Source organism: Triturus cristatus, chromosome 5_1 (genome assembly GCF_964204655.1).
Source record: "Triturus cristatus chromosome 5_1, aTriCri1.1, whole genome shotgun sequence".
In the NCBI taxonomy this organism is placed as follows: Eukaryota; Metazoa; Chordata; class Amphibia; order Caudata; family Salamandridae; genus Triturus; species Triturus cristatus.
This window is the reverse complement of record NC_140587.1, coordinates 750823867-750843226: the sequence shown is the minus strand read 5'-3', so window position 1 is coordinate 750843226 and position 19360 is coordinate 750823867. Positions and strand designations below refer to the sequence as shown.

Here is a 19360-nt window from a genome sequence, read left to right as displayed (position 1 = left end):
GGCTGCATCAAGATTGAGCCTGTACTTGGCCACCTTCAATATTCATGAATTCTGGCACAAACAGCTCTGGAGAGCAACTTTCAAGTACCAATTTCAGTACTCGGACATCCGGTCTAAGGGTTAAAATATAGGAGACTGCAAAGAGATAGGCTTTTTTGACACTTTACAGGCTTACACAACCTCTGCACCTTCCGTCCTGCACAAAAAGGCTACCTGATATTTCCAATGCAGCAAAAATGGTTCCACTCATTCACATACTCTCTGCTCACCGCAGTGCTACCTACACCCCGTTGTAGGCCTCCACTGCTCACCATAGAACAGACAGGAACTTTCTGGCGGTGCTGTCTTTGAACAATGTGAATCCATTAGATGTTGTTGAAGTGTTAGCTTTTGTGCACTTCTATATACTCACCTTCTATATTCGCAATCAATTTCAATATTTATCAAATTCATTTTTACACATTTACAACCAAATCAATTTATAGTAATGCCATTAGGAGCAGATGCCTGTATTTTATTTGCTACACGCCCAAACACTTATCATTTTGCTTCTCAGGCTTATAGACAAGGTCAGATAAGTACAGCGTTCAACTTTTTTCAGTAAATGTTCATTCTGGGTTTATTTTACACTTAATCTAGTCTTACCTGAACTGCTATAAAATAGGCGATATACATCTAAAAGAAAAGCACCTTCTGATGATGGAGGCAGTATTCAGGTGAAATATACAGCCTGATAACTTAACACCTGCAAACCAAGCAAAGGATGCACAAAGGCAGAAATAAAGCAACCTGCACCAATAAGCCGTTTTGCTTCCCCTGAAGATGCGATACCTTCAAAAACTTGGTGATGAACGAATATTAATCAGTGGACAGTGATGAGCAAAGAAGGATGTGCTGCCATTATCTACAGTCTTAAAATAAGAGTAAATAAAGGAGTAAGAAAAAGTAGTACAGTGCATAAGGTTTCGAAGACACAGACCTATGATCCAGAAGTATGTGCGATTTAAAAAGTTCAGATATTTTACCAATAGGGACATTGACCTCTCATCACATATTTTGGGATACGGATTTCGAATTTCTGTTTTTCCAGGTGAGTAGTAGAAAGATCCTGCAATGTAAAAATCTGTGTTAAGGAATCATGAGAATGAACAAAAGGAAATGCCATTACCTGTGTGGGTGAGATGACATGTGGAGAGGGCACCATGGTAGGTGGTGTATGCACAGCATGCCCGTTGGTTTGGGGGGCACTGTTGGTAATGGCTGGGGATGGAATGGAGAGCAAAGGAAGCTTCTGGGTTTCACCTTTGACGGACAACACCAGCAGGCAGTCACCGGAGTCTAGGGGTGATGGTGGCGGGGGGCGGAGGCACATCCTTTTGGGGGAGGGAGGGCCAGGATCCCCACAGTACACTTGCACTGGATCGTACATGGTGCGCTTGATGGCAACAGCCACCTCATGCTTGTTGTCCAGTGTGCTGCTGGGCTTGGGTAGTATATAGGGCGCGTTGTTGCCCTGAAGTGGTCGGTTCTGGTAGCGAGTCCCATTGAGAGCCGCAGTTGCCACGTCCAGCAGGTAAGGAGGGCCAAGCCTAGTGCCAATGCCTGCAATGCTATTGAGGGTGGCTACCGACACAGCACCAATACAATGGTTTGTGTAGGTCTTGGAAAGCTTGGCAGCCTTGGAGAGCATCTGCATGCGGGTGCCAAGTAGGTTCTTGCCGATGGCCTTGTTCTCATACCAGGTAACATCACTCTCGCTGCAGTGGTCACGAGGCCGTTGGAAGAAAGCTCGACAAAGTGGGTTGCGCTTGGACAGGTACTTAACAAAGCTGGCATAGGGGCAAAACTCAGTGCCCGTTTCATACATACGTGGAAGGTTTTCCTCGTCACTGCTGGGATTGCCCAGCGCTGTGGCCCCTCCACAACCTTCAGTCCGTTTCTTGCTCCAAGATGATGAGCGTGACTTATGGTAAGGCCCAAGGGCCTTAAAGTAGACAAACTTTCGGCCATCTTCGTCCATAGCAAGACCGAAAGAGCCCTCTTGCAGCTCACGCTGATTTTCACGGCCCCGTGTGCAAAAGTACATGCAGGCCTCAAACCAGACCTTATTGAGTAAGCCGAATGGGGTCTGTATGCTAAAAACGTTGGATGTGTAGAGGCGGCGCAGGTCAGAGCGGGTAATTGCCTGCTTCTGGACCACAGGCCCAGCGCCTTGCTCCTCCAGGCGCCGGATAACAGCAGCAAGGGTCAGGTTGGCCGCGCGCAGCTCGGGATCCTTGGTCAGGTCCAGGGTTCGGCTGAAAGGTGGTTCGTTGAGGTAGCGGTTGAGAGAAGAACGGATGCTGATGAGTGAGCTCTTGCTGTACAGCTGGCCACTCTTGGAGCGCGCCTCGGCGTAAAAGGAGCGCAGCACGCGGCACAGCGCAGCCTTGTCCATGCGCTCGAAGTCCGGGCTTTGCGCCTTCTCGCTCAAGTACTCGCGGAAGATGCGCACCGCGTAGCGCGTGGCCAGTCGCGTGTTCTCGCTGAGCCGGGCGCGCTCCGGCGGCCGCGGGGGCTGGTGCTGTTGCAGCTGGCGCAGGAGCAGCAGCTCCTCAGCCTCCAGTGCGGACGCAGAGACGGACGTGGTGGATGAGGATGGCAGGGTTCCCAGGTCTTGGGTTCCATCCTGCTCTGCCAGGCTGCGCACCGCGGCCAGCTGCCCACCCGGCTGCAGGATGCCCTCCTCCCACTCCAGGGCCATGCTCTCATCATCTTCCTCTTCGACCAGCAGCTCAGGCTCCCGGCTGTTCTCCAGCTCATCGTAGTCGTCGTCCAGCAGCTCCTCGATGTCATCGTCCTCATCATCATCATTGCCCGGTATTCGCACCTCCTGGATGTCGTCGTCGTCCTCCTCCTCTTCTTCCTCCTCCTCCTCCTCCTCCTCGCCTGCGCTGCCGGGCTGCGGAAGCAGGAGGAGGCGGGGGTGCTGCTCGCCCGGGCCGGGCTCCCCTCCCCCGGCGCCCCCTGCTGCAGCCGCTGGGCCGGTGCCGCAGTCCGCGCTGCCAGGCATCCTCGCCATATTGCCTTCCTCTCTCTATGTGCGCCCAGTCCTCGGGCCAGGGCGCATGCGCTATATTGGACCGCGGCGCCGAGCGCTTTTGTGTTTTAATGACCTTCAGCTACCGGGAGGCACAGCCGCCCCTTAAAGGAGCCGTGCGCCCATTGTCATCCGGGGCGCTGCCAACCTGCGCGTCTATCCTAATACCAGGGCAGGGGGAGGTGGGCGCATACCCTAACACCCTCCCCTCAGGGGGCCGCAGAGGCACTTACCATGTCCTACCAGATGCACACCTGGCGGGGGTGGGCTCCTTGCTTCAAGCCGTGCCCCGGCTGCGCAGCTCCGCCAGCTCGGCCTGCATCACGGGCGCCCCGGGGCAGGGGCTGTGCCTGTGCTGTCATGTGTGCGCCCGAGGGAGGGCGCCTCCCCCACACGCACACAAGCACAGGTGAGGCCCCAGGGCGGGAGGAGCTGTACGAGGGAGCAAGGCAGGGAGGGACAGCAGGCAGGCACCAGCGGAGGGAGGCAAGCAGCACCTGGGGCAGAGGCAGGAGGGCAGGCGCACGTTGCAGGGCAGCAAGAGGATGGGGTGACAGAAGGGTCTGTGAGAGAAAATCGGTGATGGGGCTAGAGGAATAGCAAGGAAATCAGAAGCTGGTCCAACAGGGAAAGGGATGCGAGAATAAAAAGATAACAGGTGAGATTAGGAGGACTGAAGAGGACAGTCCTAAGAGGGAATGAATGCCAGGAAGCAAAACCACCAGATGCTGCAGGGCGAAGGCAGCTGCGACCATGTGTGCACGGAGCGAGAGAAAAGCATAACAGAAGTAACAAAGACGCAGGAAAACGGTCCGAAATAAAATAATTAAAAAAGTGGCAACACCATCCAGAAAGAGGTCGAGAAAGCGAAAAACTGGAACGGTAGTGCATAGGAAATGATTTCAGATAATGTCATGGACATCAATAACATGGGCCAAACATAAGTTAGGTGGAAGAAAAACAAGATCCATATAGTGGGTTCGAGGGGGTAACGTCCACATGCATAGTGATGTTCAGTAAGTGGAAACACCAGCATTACGGTGTGTATGCAGGAAACGGTGTAACCAGTCACAATGGAAGCCCGAAATGCTGGTACGGGAGGGGTGAATTTACAGCCGCTGCAGTGCCGCCCGGGGCTCTCCGAGCCCAGGTAAGCTAAGCTTGCAGAGGGTGGGTTTGCGTCTCCACGCCCTCCGCCTCCAGCGATTGCAAAGACTGCTGGAGAGCACAGACGACATTTTTCAAATAACTCAAAATCCTGGTGCGACTCCTGGGGCAGTTTGGCCGCAACATTAGAATGGCTATCACCCCTACAGATCTTTCCTGCGTATGCGTTTTTTGAGCTTGTTTGTACAGTGCTCTTATGACCAGAGTTCAGCAAAAACATTTAAAATGGAAAAACGCAATTGTAATTATCCTCTACACGCCATGGGGGTAAATAGATGTGTGCGTGCATTTGTGTATGAATCCTCTGGGCTTTGTAGGGGGTGAACTCGCAGGAGTTTTGCAAGCGACCGACACGTTTTCCGCCTCGTGCAATAAGTGACGAAACCGGTGGTATAGGAAGCTGGCTGCTGTATGTATACATCTAGCGCAATGTGTTTCCGGTGCACAGCTCAAGCCAGGCCAGCGTTTCCAGAGGACTTTTGTTAAAACCCCAACAGGTTACGGACTGCACCCCCGCAGACTCCCTTCGTACATGTGGTAGAGGCGCTTAGCGCTCGACTTCCATCATAAAACATCCATTCGGCATCAGTGCGAGTGCAGGGGCACAACATGTATCATATTTTAATCTCGTGTTAGAGCGCACAGTAAGCGTATGCTTTTATAGTTGCCATCACCTCAATGTATGCAAGCGGCTAAAGTCTAAACCGTCTGCCTTTCAAAGTGTAGCTATGATCCTCGTAGTGTGAAAAGCCGGTCCATCATGAACTTTACCTTGAAGTGCAGCGGGCTTTTTTTTTCCGAACTAAAATTGTCAATTCACGCCACGGTCAAAGCTATGGCCTCCGAGGCGTGACACAATGACTTTGAAGGGAATAACTGCAGTGGTCCTTGGTGTGGTATTTTACCTGGACTGTCCCTCCCAGGACACCCCCGTCCCTCCTTAATTACTCTGAATTCCCAAAGCAAACACGCTGCTCATTGTGCCGCAGATATCGCGTGCTGCAAACAGCCCCCTCCCCTGTGGAATGTCTTTGACCCGAATGATGGGTTCCTCTGAATAGAAAAACAATGGTCTCGCGGGGGCGTCGTGCCTCCTGCTGCCGCCACGAGCATCTACAAAAACAACGCAGGCTGGAATAATAAACAGCGCGCCGTGAAATGGCACTTGTAAAAGGAGTCGCTCAGCGGGGCAGATGCGCTTATTGCATCCCAGCGGGAAGCGCTGCTCGATTTACACACCGGACCACCAGACATTTTGACAAAATGTCCGAGCCAGGGACATCGAGAGGGTCACATGCATTGTTAACCAGCGCCCTCAGTTCAGCCTGTAGCATTGCTAGCGGTTTGTACCCTACACTGATTTAGCGACAGGAGTATTTTAAACGACAGTGCACGTAACGGGAATGGATCTTAGCATGTACATACACTGTCGAATGCAAACTGGGTGCTCACAGTAAATGTAAATACGTTAGCTGCCCATTTAAATAAGTTCACAGAAAGTTTGGCCTTACATGCCTCGCATTTTTTTCTCAATTTTAATAGTTGCCTTTGCTTTCTTGTGTTCACCTGGGCAGGGACATGTTAGGTATACGAAATACTGAGGTGATGTCCCTTCCCACAGGCCTGAACATATGGTTGCCTTTCAGGTTAGAATGATAGAGAACGGAGACACCCTACATTTCAAACAAGGCTAGAACGATTTTTTTTAAAGTATTATTATTAGGGTGCCAACAACGACAACCGTTCACAAGCCAAACAATTTAAGTCCCTAGGCACCTTCAAATATGAATCGAATTACGACCATCTTGCTTTTCCCATTTGATAACGGTATGCGGCATCAGGCCGGTTGACATTTTGTTTTCGTTATGTTATGTAGACATCTGCTGGCTTGAAGCAGCTGTCGCAATTATAGCGCAAAGGTAGACAAATAATGTAGCATATTATGCGATGAAGGATTAACTTTAGCGCACTATACCGTGGCACTTTTCTCTAACTATTTTAGCGCATATGGGAGTTTATAAAATAGCGACCCAGATGCTGTATAACAAGTTTCTTAAGAAAGCTAGCATTTTGAGCATTAATTGAGGAGCGTATAGTCCCTGGCCATTCATTGCAGTAGTAGCGTTAAATATTGAGGACTATCGTAAGCACTTTTCCCCTCAATCTAGGGATGTATAAGAGAAAGTTCCACCAATGGAATGTACTCCAGATTTACATGGGCAAAAAAAAAAAAAAAAAAGGGATTTTCGCTACTGTGCGATTCAGGTCATTTTTGGATAGAATTGTAGGAACAGCATTTTATTAATACAGTCGGTTTTATATCCAAGAGTAAATTCATTTTTGTTAAAGTATATGTTGCATGAGTAGAAAACAACCATCTACATATTTTTTGGTAAAATATGCATCACTTTTATTCTGCACATTCCATATTAGTTTTAAAATCAGACTTCTTGAACTCCAGGTCATGTTTACCGAGCAATCACTTTATATTAAGTCATAATCGTCTCACGAAACTTAAAATTGCAGTTTATTAATGACAGGCCACACTCATTTCCTAGTGATGTCCAATAAAACAACTTAAAGACAATGTGGACATAAATCTATACAAATATTAAAAAACATTGTTATAAAAAAGGAATCTAATAACAGAAATCAATCTAAGCACTCCTGCTGTAAGGTAACTATAACTCGTGCCCCCGCCATACAGTTTTCTCATCAATAATTGTACATCATATGTTGCAGTGAAATTATCAATGATGTCATAGAAGCAGCAGTGGCCCGTGCAGGTAAGAGGATGGGGCAGTGGATTCAACAGATGACCACGAGGGAAATTAAATAAATTATTAATTTTCCACCGTTGTAGTCTGACTAAATCCCCCCCCCCGCCCACCACTCTTACCTGCACGAGCCGCTGCTGCATAGACGTCATGAGTGATGTAATATGTGGGGTAATTAGCAATGCATGGTGAGGGGACGAGTTATAGTTACTTGAGATAACCATAAAAGCTACATTTCTATGGTTTAGTGTGTATAAAATTCTAACCTTGCTATACCATTCCTGTAACCTTTGTGTTTTTTTTGTGTGAATTTCTAGTCTTTTATGTAAAATAATATTTAATTACCGTAAAATCAATCCAACAGCAGCCATGCAGGGCCTTCAGCAGTGAACGGCAGAGGGTTGACCGTGGGGGTTGACCATAAGGCTTGGCCGTGGCAAGGCCCTGTGGCTAACCCCCACATGTAGCCAGCCCCCTGGTGCACACAGATTTTTGCCATGCAGGCCGGGGGGGGGGGGGGGGGGACACGCTGGGCCTTGCTTGGTCGTGGCTGGGTCTAGTTGCATTAGTGGACTAATGCATCCACTACAGAGGGCTGTGTTCGACCTCCTGGCCACAGGTTCAAATCCTGGCTGGTCCACTCAGCCTTTCATTCTTCTGAGGTTTATAAAATGAGTACCATTAACTTAGGTAACAATAAACATCTGTTATTCAGCACCAAGATACCCTTGGGTGAACGTGTATTTTACAAATAGAAGTTATAGTATGTTGCCTGCGGCCAAACCCACCAGCTGTGGGTAGTGAGGTGTTGGGTGCAGGGCCTGCAACCAACCCTCACATGCAGTAAACCCACGTAGCCTCCATCCTTGCATTAAATTCCGCCTGGGGACCTTATACCCCGGGGCCAAGCACAGTTTATGGGGGGGGGGGTGGCAGTGTTCCCCTCTCTGGGCCGATTTCGACCCCAGGACCCCCATCCCTGGGGAGATCACATATTACATCACTCATGACATGGTCAGTGACATCACTGATGACATCATCCAGTGACTGTGTTTCTGTAAAGTTTAAATATGTTTTATATATAATATATATATATAGGGAAAGGCGTATTGAAGAATGAGTAGGTGTACAAGTGTCTGAATGGATGATTTAGTAGGTTCGTGAGTGACTCTATAAGTGAGTGATTAAAGGCATCTTACTGAATGCATGGGTTAGGGACTAAACTGTGAATGTCTGTATCCGTCTGTCTGTTGGTGTGTAAGCGGCTGCATCGGTTTGTGAATAACTACATGAGTGTATATATGAGTTATTGATTTGTTGTCAGAGTATGTGCATGGGTGCCTGAGTGTTTGTGTGGGTGGGGTGTGTGCGACTCTGTGCATAGATGTGTGAGTGGGTGATTCACTGGGTGCATGGTTTCAAGACTGCATCTGTGATGGACTGTATGGGTGGGTGAGTGTGTGTATGGGTGTGTTAGTGAGTGAATGTATATCTCAGTGGTACATGTGTGTGTAACTACATATGTGAAAGGTAGTATATATGTGTGTTGGAGTACATAAATGGCTATAAGTGAGAGTGTATGATTGTGAGAGTGGCTGTATGGATGAGTGTGCGCTTGTATCAGTGATTGTATAAGAGTGTTAGAATGTGCTAGTATTTGTATGAGTAAGTGAGCTGATGTGTGTATAACTATACAGGTGAGTAAATGGGAGTGTGATTAATTATTTGCATGAGTGACTAGGAGTGTGAGTACCTCTATCGATGAGTGGCGGTGTGTGAGTGTCTATATACGTGTATGAGTGCATATGATAGTCCTGTACTGAGTGACCGCAAGTATGAGTGACTGTACGGGTGAGTGAGTGGATGTGTGTGTAGACCTAAGAATCAGTGAGCAGGTATGTTGTTATTGATGTTGGAGTGTCTATGGTTTTGAGAATGGCAGTCAAATTTAGAGTGGGTGTATCAAAAGTTATATTAGGGTGTGATAAGATGCATGAAATTATCACATGGATGATGTCATCAGTGATGTCATTGACCAGGTCATGAGTGATGTAATAGGTGACGTCATCAGCAGTGCATTGCGGGGGCGCGAGTTATAGTTAGCTGAACTAACTATAACGGGGGAATTTCACGGGTTTTGTACGATTGAAATGTCCAGCTAACTATAACGTGCCTGAAACCTATGGTTATTTCAGTGAATTTCTAAGGTTTTTTAAATGCTAGTTACTAACAATGTGTACAGAAGTATGACATGTGAAGAAAGAAGAACAAACGCACAGAAAGAAGGAAAAGAAATGTAGAAAGAAACAACAGAAGTCCACAAAGACGAAGAAAAATGCAGGAAGAAGCACAACATGTGCAGAAAGAACCAACAGAGGAGCAGAGAGGCCTTGTTGCAAAATCATCCTGTGCCCACAACATTTTCAGACGGGTACTGGTGGTATGCCAGTGCTATGCTATAAGACAGTTAGAATACAGTGAAAACACCTACATACACTAGGGAACACTATGCGTTGGGGTACCCCTGTGATTAGCATGACCTCCTCTGTAAGTCCCTAGTACATAATAGGGAAGGGGGATTAAAACTACCGCTCAAAACGCGCCACGGGGCGCGTTTGCACAGTGGTGAAGGGAGGGGGGGCCTGAGGTGACATGTGTGCAAACACGCCCTGTGGCTGTTTTAAGTTGGGAGATTAAGTCAAGCAACGCAACGCAGCTCCCTGGTGCATACTGGAGGTTCCTGGTGGGCCAGTTTGCCCCCAGGGACCCCCGGTATACAAGGGGAATTACTTACCCATCTTACAACGCGCTAGGGGGCATGTTTGCAATGTGCTACAGGGAGAGGGTGGGGCCTCCTGCGCGATGCCGGTCTTTTAAATTTTTTAAAAAATGTTTTTTATACAAGGGGGACTGTGTGGCCCCTCTTTTCTATTTTATGGGCCCTGGGGACCCCATCCCCCAGGGCCTGACCCCCATTTAAAAAAAATATTACGGGAAGGGGGCCGCGTGGGCCCCCCTCCTGTGGCAAATTCCGTCCCCGGGGACCCTATCCCCCGGGGCATGGCCAAATATATATATTTTTTTTTATTATGGAGTGGGGGCTACGTGGCCCCCCTCCCAAGGCCTCCATTGGCCCCAGGGACCCCATCCCCCGGGGCCTGCCCATTGCTTTTTTAGTTTGTTTTTTTCAGAGGGGGGCTGTGTGACCCCCCTCCTCAGGCCAAATATGGCCCATGAGACCCCATCCCCCAGGGCCTGGCCCTCTCCTTTGGGAACCGTGGGGGGGAGCCCCAATGTCCCCACGGTCCCTGCCAGCTCCCGTGTCCTGCGGGAGCCGATATTGCTTTTCCACATGGGGAGCTGCTAACATGCCGCTCCCCATGTGGAAAAGCAATCTGCTTTGCTTCATTGAAGCGATAGCAGGTTTCCCTGCTCTTGCTTCAATGAAGCAAAGCAGTTTGCATTGACAGGACGAGAGCCGCGAGGCTCCCGCTCTGCCATGGCAAACATCAGTGTCCCGGGGGTGGGCACCCCGGGACACTTCAGGAGATTGCCCTGGGGGTGGCGGTCCCCAGGGCAATCACTGGCTCCAGGAGGGGGGGGGGGGTTGCACGCCCCCCTCCCACTTAATGCAAAGCCCCAGGGTTCGGGGGTCCGTAACGGACCCCCTAATTTGAATAATTAGATCCTAACTATAACTACCTACTGGCGACTGCCAGTAGGTAAAATATATATATATATTTATCTATATATCTAAATGTATTTATTACCTACTGTCGGTCGCGAGTAGGTAGTTATACTTAGGACCTATTATCCATAGGAAATCTGCAACATTCTATTTGGAATAACTTTGGAGCTGGTTGACGAATCTTGGCGAAATTTTCAAAACTGGTGGGGTGCTACGGTCCGCTTCCTTCCTGAAAGTCTCGGGGTGATTCGTCAAGCGGGGGCCGAGAAAAAAGGGGGTCCCAAACGTGTTTTTCCCATGCAATTTTCCATAGGAACCTTTAGTCGCAGCTGCAGCCCGAACTGTTGAACGGAATTACACGAAATTTGGCAAAGAGGTAGCCCTTGGTTCACACTCGTGCCTTTTGGTTAAATGGTGTAAATCCGTTCAGTAGTTGCTAAGATAAATAAAAGTAAAATCATAGATATATCTGGGCGGAGCCTAACCACACATCTCTTCGTGAGATCTGATTGGCTGTCAGCACTTCATCCAAGAAGTGTTAGCAGCCATCTTGGGACCAATATACATGATAGCACCTCATTAAAAAGCATTGCAGTTAATAGAAGGTTTTAAGACTTTAGTTACATTATAAATCATTTGTTGATGGTATCATACTCATTTTAGGAATTGTGGTGTGTTCTAAGGTGATTTTACCATGTGAAAAAGCCTTCTGCTGTGATATCATGAATCATGTTTGAGAGAAAACTATTTTCTCATGCTTTTCCCACAGGTTTGGAAGGTGATCTATAAGCTAAACTGAGAGCATATTTTCTGTAAATTCACATTATCTTTCTTAGTCATGTGAGAATGAAGTCTGACATTCTCAGTAAAACATGTAAATGCAACAAGGGCAGACACTGTCAGTTGATTCCTTTGTGTTCTACTGCAGCTTCCCAGAGTGTTCTAAAGAACTAGAGCGCTAACAGTCCTACTTATGACAAACGTATGGCACACCTGAAGCGATCTTGATTTTAATAAAATGGTCAATCTTAAAACATTTAATTTGAAAAGGAACAACATGAGGGGGTTCATTTTGCCATAGACAGTATGATTAGTGCTGCAGAAAGAAAAATTAGGGCACATCGAGTGACTTCTCAAATCCTCTTCTATTTCATAAAATAATTCTGACATGCAGACTGAAACATGCACTTTCAATACCAGCAGCAGACTTCCCTGGTAAGCAGTAGCTTTACTTCAGTGATCTAATGAGCAACTAGAGTGCCAACATTCTGAATTTATGGCAAATGTGTGACACATCTGAATGCCTTCTTGATGGAACCAACGTAAAAAAGCATTGAAAATGCAATAGGTCTCGCCCTCGTTTAAGTTAAAGCAATTCTGTTTGTAATTAGGTGGCTTTTTAGCTTTGCTTTTATTAGTGTTTTTCAAACTTTCATGTACATAACATGCATATGTATGCATATATGTATATGTATGCATGCATGCATTTATATATGCATTTATATAGATATATATATATATAATCTGCATATATATATACACACACACACACACATATATACACACATATATATAAATACATACATATATATATATATATATATATATATATATATATGCATATGTGTGCGTGTAGAGAAAGGTAGAAGTAGAGGTGTAGAGGTAGAGGTAGATAGTAGCGAGAGAAGTAGAGCGATAGAGAGTAGAGGATGAGTAATAGAGAGTAGAGAGTAGAAGAGAGAGTAGCAGAGTGAGTAGTAGAGAGTAGTAGAGTGTGTAGTAGAGCGCGTGTAGTAGAGAGCGGGTAGTAGAGAGCGGGTAGTAGAGAGCGGGTAGTAGAGAGTGGGTAGTAGAGAGTGGGTAGTAGAGAGTGGGTAGTAGAGTGGGAGCAGTGGAGAATGAGTAGTAGAGAATGAGTAGTAGAGAGTGAGTAGTAGAGAGCGAGTAGTAGAGAGCGAGTAGTAGAGAGCGAGTAGTAGAGAGCGAGTAGTGGAGAGCGAGTAGTAGAGAGCGAGTAGTGGAGAGCGAGTAGTGGAGAGCGAGTAGTGGAGAGCGAGTAGTGGAGAGCGAGTAGTGGAGAGCGAGTAGTGGAGAGAGGGGAGTAGTAAAGTAGTAGAGAGGGGAGTAGTAAAGTAGTAGAGAGTGAGTAGTAGAGAGTAGCGGAGTAGTAGAGAGTGAGTAGTAGAAAGAAAAATTAGGGCACATTGAGTGACTTCTCAAATCCTCTTCTATTTCATAAAAAAATTCTGACATGCAGACTGAAACATGTACTTTGAATACCAGCAGCAGACTTCCCTGGTGAGCAGTAGCTTTACTACAGTGATCTAACGAGCAACTAGAGTGCCAACATTCAGAATTTATGGCAAATGTGTGACACATCTGAATGCATTCTTGATGGAACCAAAGTAAACAACCATTGAAAATGCAATAGGTCTCGCCCTCGTTTAAGTTAAAGCAATTCTGATTGTAATTAGGTGGCTTTTTAGCTTTGCTTGTATTAGTGTTTTTGAAACTTTCATGTACATAATTATATATATATATATATATATATATATATATATATATATATATACACACATACATACATATACACACACACACACACACACACACACAGATATATAAATGCATATATATGTGCATATGTGTGCTGGTAGAGAGAGAGGTAGAGAGGTAGAGAGAGGTAGAGAGGTAGAGGTGTAGAGGTGGTGGGGTAGAGAGTTAGAGAGGTACAGAGTAGCAGAGAGTGAGTAGCAGAGAGTGAGTAGCAGAGAGTGAGTAGCAGAGAGCGAGTGAGAGAGTAGCAGAGAGTGAGTAGCAGAGAGTCAGAGAGAGAGTAGCAGAGAGAGTAGCAGAGAGAGTAGCAGAGAGAGTAGCAGAGAGAGTAGCACAGAGAGAGTAGCAGAGAGAGTAGCAGAGAGAGAGTAGCAGAGAGAGAGTAGCAGAGAGAGTAGCAGAGAGAGTAGCAGAGAGAGAGAGTAGCAGAGAGAGAGTAGCAGAGAGAGAGTAGCAGAGAGAGAGTAGCAGAGAGAGAGTAGCAGAGAGTGAGTAGCAGAGAGTGAGTAGCAGAGAGTGAGTAGCAGAGAGTGAGTAGCAGAGAGTGAGTGAGAGAGTAGCAGAGAGTGAGTAGCAGAGAGTGAGTGAGAGTAGCAGTGAGAGAGTAGCAGAGAGTGAGTAGCAGAGAGTGAGTGAGAGAGTAGCAGAGAGTGAGTGAGTAGCAGAGAGTGAGTGAGTAGCAGAGAGTGAGTGAGAGAGTAGCAGAGTGAGTAGTAGAGAGTGAGTAGTGTAGAGAGAGTAGTAGAGAGAGTAGTAGAGAGAGTAGTAGAGAGTGAGTAGTAGAGAGTGAGAAGTAGAGAGCAGTAGAGAGTGAGTAGTAAAGAGTAGTAGAGAGTGAGTAGTAGAGAGTGAGTAGTAGAGAGTGAGTAGTAGAGAGTGAGTAGTAGAGAGTGAGTAGTAGAGAGTGAGTAGAGAGTGAGTAGTAGAGAGTAGTAGAGAGTGAGTAGTAGAGAGTAGTAGAGAGTGAGTAGTAGAGAGTAGTAGAGAGTGAGTAGTAGAGAGTAGTAGAGTGAGCAGTAGAGAATAGTATAGAGTAGTAGAGAGCAGTAGAGTAGTATAGAGTGAATAGTAGAGAGCAGTAGAGTAGTAGAGAGTGAGTAGTAGAGAGTAGTTGAGAGCGAGTAGTAGAGAGCGAATAGTAAAGAGCTTATAGTAAAGAGCGAATAGTAAAGAGAGAGTAGCAGAGAGAGAGTAGTAGAGAGAGAGTAGTAGAGAGAGTAGTAGAGAGAGAGTAGTAGTAGAGAGTGAGTGTAGAGAGTGAGTGTAGAGAGTGAGTAGTAGAGAGAGTAGTAGAGAGTGAGTAGTAGCGAGTAGTCATTCAGTGTCAGTCAGTCAGAGTCAGTCAGTTAGTGTCAGTCTGTCAGTGTTAGTCAGTGTCATTCAGTGTCAGTCATTCAGTGTCAGTCATTCAGTGTCAGCTAGAGCAGCTCTGCTGACCTGGTTCTCTGGCTCTAAAGCAGCTCTGCTGACCTGGTTCTCTGGCTCTAAAGCAGCTCAGCTGACCTGGTTCTCTGGCTCTAGAGCTGCTATGCTGACCTAGTTCTCTCCCTCTAAAGCAGCTCTGCTGACCTGGTTCTCTGGCTCTAAAACAGCTCTGCTGACCTGGTTCTCTCCCTCTAATGCAGCTCTGCTGATCTGGTTCTCTCCCTCTAATGCAGCTCTGCTGACCTGGTTCTTTGCCTCTAGAGCAGCTCTGCTGACCTGGTTCTCTGCCTCTAGAGCAGCTCTGCTGACCTGGTTCTCTGGCTCTAAAGCAGTTCTACTGACCTGGTTCTATGGCTCTAAAGCAGCTCTGCTGACCTGGTTCTCTGGCTCTAGAGCAGTTCTGCTGACCTGGTTCTCTGGCTCTAGAGCAGCTCTGCTGACCTGGTTCTCTGGCTCTAGAGCAGCTCTGCTGACCTGGTTCTCTGGCTCTAGAGCAGCTCTGCTGACCTGGTTCTCTGGCTCTAGAGCAGCTCTGCTGACCTGGTTCTCTGCCTCTAGTAGCTCTGCTGACCTGGTTCTCTGCCTCTAGAGCCTGGTTCTCTGCCTCTAGAGCAGCTCTGCTGACCTGGTTCTCTGCCTCTAGAGCAGCTCTGCTGACCTGGTTCTATGGCTCTAGAGCAGCTCTGCTGACCTGGTTCTATGGCTCTAGAGCAGCTCTGCTGACCTGGTTCTCTGGCTCTAGAGCAGCTCTGCTGACCTGGTTCTCTGGCTCTAGAGCAGCTCTGCTGACCTGGTTCTCTGGCTCTAGAGCAGCTCTGCTGACCTGGTTCTCTGGCTCTAAAGCAGTTCTGCCGACCTGGTTCTCTCCCTCTGTAGCAGCTCTGCTGACCTGGTTTCTCTGGCTCTACAGCAGCTCTGCTGACTTGGGTCTCGGCCTCTAGAGCAGCTCTGCTGACCTGGGTCTCTGGCTCTAGACCAGCTCTGCAGACCTGGGTCTCTGGCTCTAGAGCAGCTCTGCAGACCTGGGTCTCTGGCTCTACAACGGCTCTGCTGACCTGGTTTGTCTGGCTCTACAGCAGCTCTGCTGACCTGGTTCTCTGCGCTCACGATGCACGCACCTGACTTCGCAAAAATATATTTAAAAATAATATAAGTTTATTATAAGTACAAATATATTATTTTTATGAATCTCTTAGACAATCTCTTGCCCGAATATATATATTAAAGACACACATATCATTTTGCAACATAATTTTTTTTGCGAGAGTCGCACACCCAGCGCGCCCCAGCATGTATATGACGTCACGTGGGACCCGCCACCGCGCAAGCATCTCGTACCATAATGCGCATGTGTCGCGAATGTGCGGGAGCAGGAGTCGCGGACTGGTTGCATACCAATCGCGCAGATCACGTAATATTAAATGTATATGATGTAACTGAAAAACACGCAGCCGTCGCACACTGTATGCGGATCCTTCACAACTTTTCTAAAATGGCGGCTAGAATCCACGCACCCACCATGATGTGTAAGCTTTGAGTGCGCGGCTCTGAAAAAAAAAAAAAGGATTTTTTTTACAAAGAAAATATAAATATATTAAAATAAAAAATGAAAACCCAAAAAGTAATCAATATTTCAGTTTGAATGTTTCTTACATTTTTTTGTGTGCAATTTTCAGAAAAATATATAATGTTATTTAATGAATAAAATATTTATAAATAAACAGTTAAAAAACTGTAGAAAATCAGTACAAAAAAATAGGTATAACTACTATCACAGTTAAAAATTAGCATTTAAAAAAGCTTTGAAATTCACTGAAAAAACCATAGGTTTCAGGGGTGTTATAGTTAGCTGGCCATTTCACTCGTACAAAACCATAGAAATTCCTCTGTTATAGTTAGTTCTGCTAACTATAACACGCGCGCCCGCAATGCACTGCTGATGATGTCACATTTGTCATCATTCATGACATGGTCAGTGACTATAACACCCCTGAAACCTATGGGTTTTCTGTGAATATATATCTCTTCCACAGTCCACCCTGGCAGTTAAACACTCGACGGGTGCCTCCAATGGCAGGGGGTGCTACCGCCTTTGTTTCACAACAACTCCAGGTAAGGGAGCACTCTCTGGTTAATGTCTTGATTTGTAATGTGCAAATGCATTTCGGCATCGGCCTTCCTCAGTTCACCAAATTCAATAAAACGCACACAGGTTTGTGTTTAACACTTTAATGTGTCTCTCATTGGTGGTATCGTGGACCAATCCGCAAACGGCATCCCCCTCGTCCGGGAAATATACAAACAAACGTGAAAGCCTCAATATCCCATAATACCTCATGGTTGTTCATTAAAGGAAAAATTTGAATCCTACTCCTTCACGTTTGTTACTTCTATTATGCCGCCGTCCACATTTTCCCTTCATTGTCCATACCCGTGCCCATCTCTCTGGCCTGCTGCAAGATGTCCTTCACAGTGGTCCAGTAGGTGTCCCTCTTATTGTAGGTTACCTCAGACTTGCATAGTCCACAGCCTCTTGGTTGCCGGGCCCCTGACAGCAGCGGTTCAAACTCGCCAACATCTACATCTTCCACAGTCCACCCTGGCAGTTGAACACTCGGCGGGTGCCTCCAATGGCGGGGGGTGCTACCGCCTTTGTTTCACAACAACTCCAGGTAAGGGAGCACTCTCGGGGTAATGTTTTAATTTGTGTAATGCGCAAATGCATTTTGCCATCGGCTTTCCTCAGTGCACCAATATATATATACAGACTTACATTGTTGAGTTCGAGCCATTCCCTGTGCAATCATGCCCGCAATGCTTCAGCCAATCGTAGAGGGGCATCGGTGTTTTAAAAGGTGGGTGGGAGAGCCAGTTCTGCTTTGCGGCATCGGAGGAAGTTTGTGATAACGAGATGCGTCATGCCGATGGATTCATTAAAGAGCAGCTCTTACCTGAAAACCCGTGTGTGCTCGACTTTCTGCTAAACAGCAAGGGAGTGTGTTTTGGATATATGGATATATATATATATATATATATATATATATATATATATTTGTTTTACTGGTGGGGCTAGGTTGCCTCCCCTCCTGGCCCATTCATGGCTCTGGGTTCCCCATCCCCTGGCGCCGACCACAGTTAATTATGATAAGGAGGCATGTAGCCCACTCCCCCTCTCCAGGCAGGTTTCAGCCCTGGGAACCCATCTCACGGGGCCCGGCCTTATTGTAACTAGGGAAGGGGCATGCAGCCCCCCTTCCTAGGCTAATTTCGGCCCCAAGAGACGCCATTCCCCCCAGGGCCCAAAGGACACACAATTGATGGACGGAATGCAGAACAAATCAAAACATTCACCCCCAGTCAAGAGATCTGGGTTAAATCCATCATTCTTTTGCTCACCATGCCACCCCAGTTTAGACCTGGCCATATGCAAATCAGTCTTGACCCTGTGCCTCATGGGACCAGTCCAGCCTGAACTGCCAAGCTAGGTCCTCCCAGGACCAAAAACAAGCATCCTAGGACCGGTTTTGGGGATTCACCCCTCTTCAGCCAGGATCGCTTGATTCCAGTGGCACAGTGAGCCCAGGACCCACGTCTGGGCATACCTGGCGCACTTAGGGCGAGAAAGCAAAAGACACACAATTGATGGACGGAATGCAGAACAAATCAAAACATTCACCCCCAGACAAGAGATTTGGGTTAAATCCATCATTCTTTTGTTCACCATGCCATGTTGAGAAAAAAACAAAGGATTTAGGCCCAGATCTCTGTACTGGTGTGAATGTAGGACATTGTTCTGCATTCAGTCCATCAGCTGTTGTTTTTGCATTTGTCATCCCCCCAGGGCCTAGCACCTTTTGTAAATGGGAGGAGGCTCACAGCCCCCCTCCATGGCCAATTTTGGCCTTGGGGACTCCATTCCCCAGGGTTCAGACAATTAAATGGTTAGGGGGGCCCACAGTCCCCCTTCACTGGGCAGATTTCAGCCCGGGGACCCCATCCACCTGGGCTCAGCACCTTTTTAATCTGGGAGGGGCATACCGCCACCCCGGGGATCCCATCCCCGGGGCCTGACCATGATTAAAGGGGAAGGAGGGCTTCATATCTCCCCTCCCGGGCTGATTTCAGCCCCAGGAACCCCAGCCCCCGATGCCATGACAAATATTAAAGGGGAGGGGGCACAAAATCCCCCTCCACAGGTCTGTATCAGCCCCTGTAGCCCTATCCCCCGGGGCTGGGCCAATATTTAAAGAGGGGCCTCACAGCCCCTTCCCCAGACCGATTTAGGCCCTTAGGACCCTATTTCCTGGGGCACAGCCAACCAAGGGTGTGTGCCCTGGGGCCCACCCAGCGCACTCACCGACTCCAGCCGGCTCCCCGCATCCAACGAGAGCCGGCATTCCATCCACCCACGGATAGCAGCTAAAAATGCTGCTCCCTGTGGGTGTGAATATCATTTTCATCTCTATTCCCTGCCTGCTCCTGTATAGGCAGGGAAACATGAAAAGTCAGCTACCAGCAGATGGTATCCTTTTTCATGCTCCTACCTGCTGGGAGCAGATTTAGAGTCTGCTCTCCCTTGGGGGGAGCTTTGAGATTGCTCCCGCCAAATGAGAGCAGGCTTTGGGGGATTGGATCCCCTGTTCTATAATTGACCTGGGCAGGGGGGTC

At 47.5% G+C, this 19360-nt stretch overlaps 1 protein-coding gene across 5 annotated transcripts in view; it reads right to left on the bottom strand.

The window, feature by feature from the left end:
* The window catches only part of KCTD1 (potassium channel tetramerization domain containing 1), a 370048-nt gene that overhangs the window by 113815 nt on the left and 236873 nt on the right, over positions 1-19360 (bottom strand). The window contains exon 1 of one of the 5 annotated variants that reach the window (XM_085605725.1): positions 3313-3563. The exons of 3 other annotated variants lie outside the window; for them this stretch is intronic. In XM_085605725.1, coding sequence (XP_085461851.1) covers positions 3313-3315 — 3 coding nt within the window. In that variant the 5' untranslated portion in view covers positions 3316-3563. Of the gene's footprint in view, positions 1-1168; positions 3193-3312; positions 3564-19360 lie in introns of those variants that run through there. One more of the 5 variants, XM_085605720.1, reaches the window with a different exon arrangement.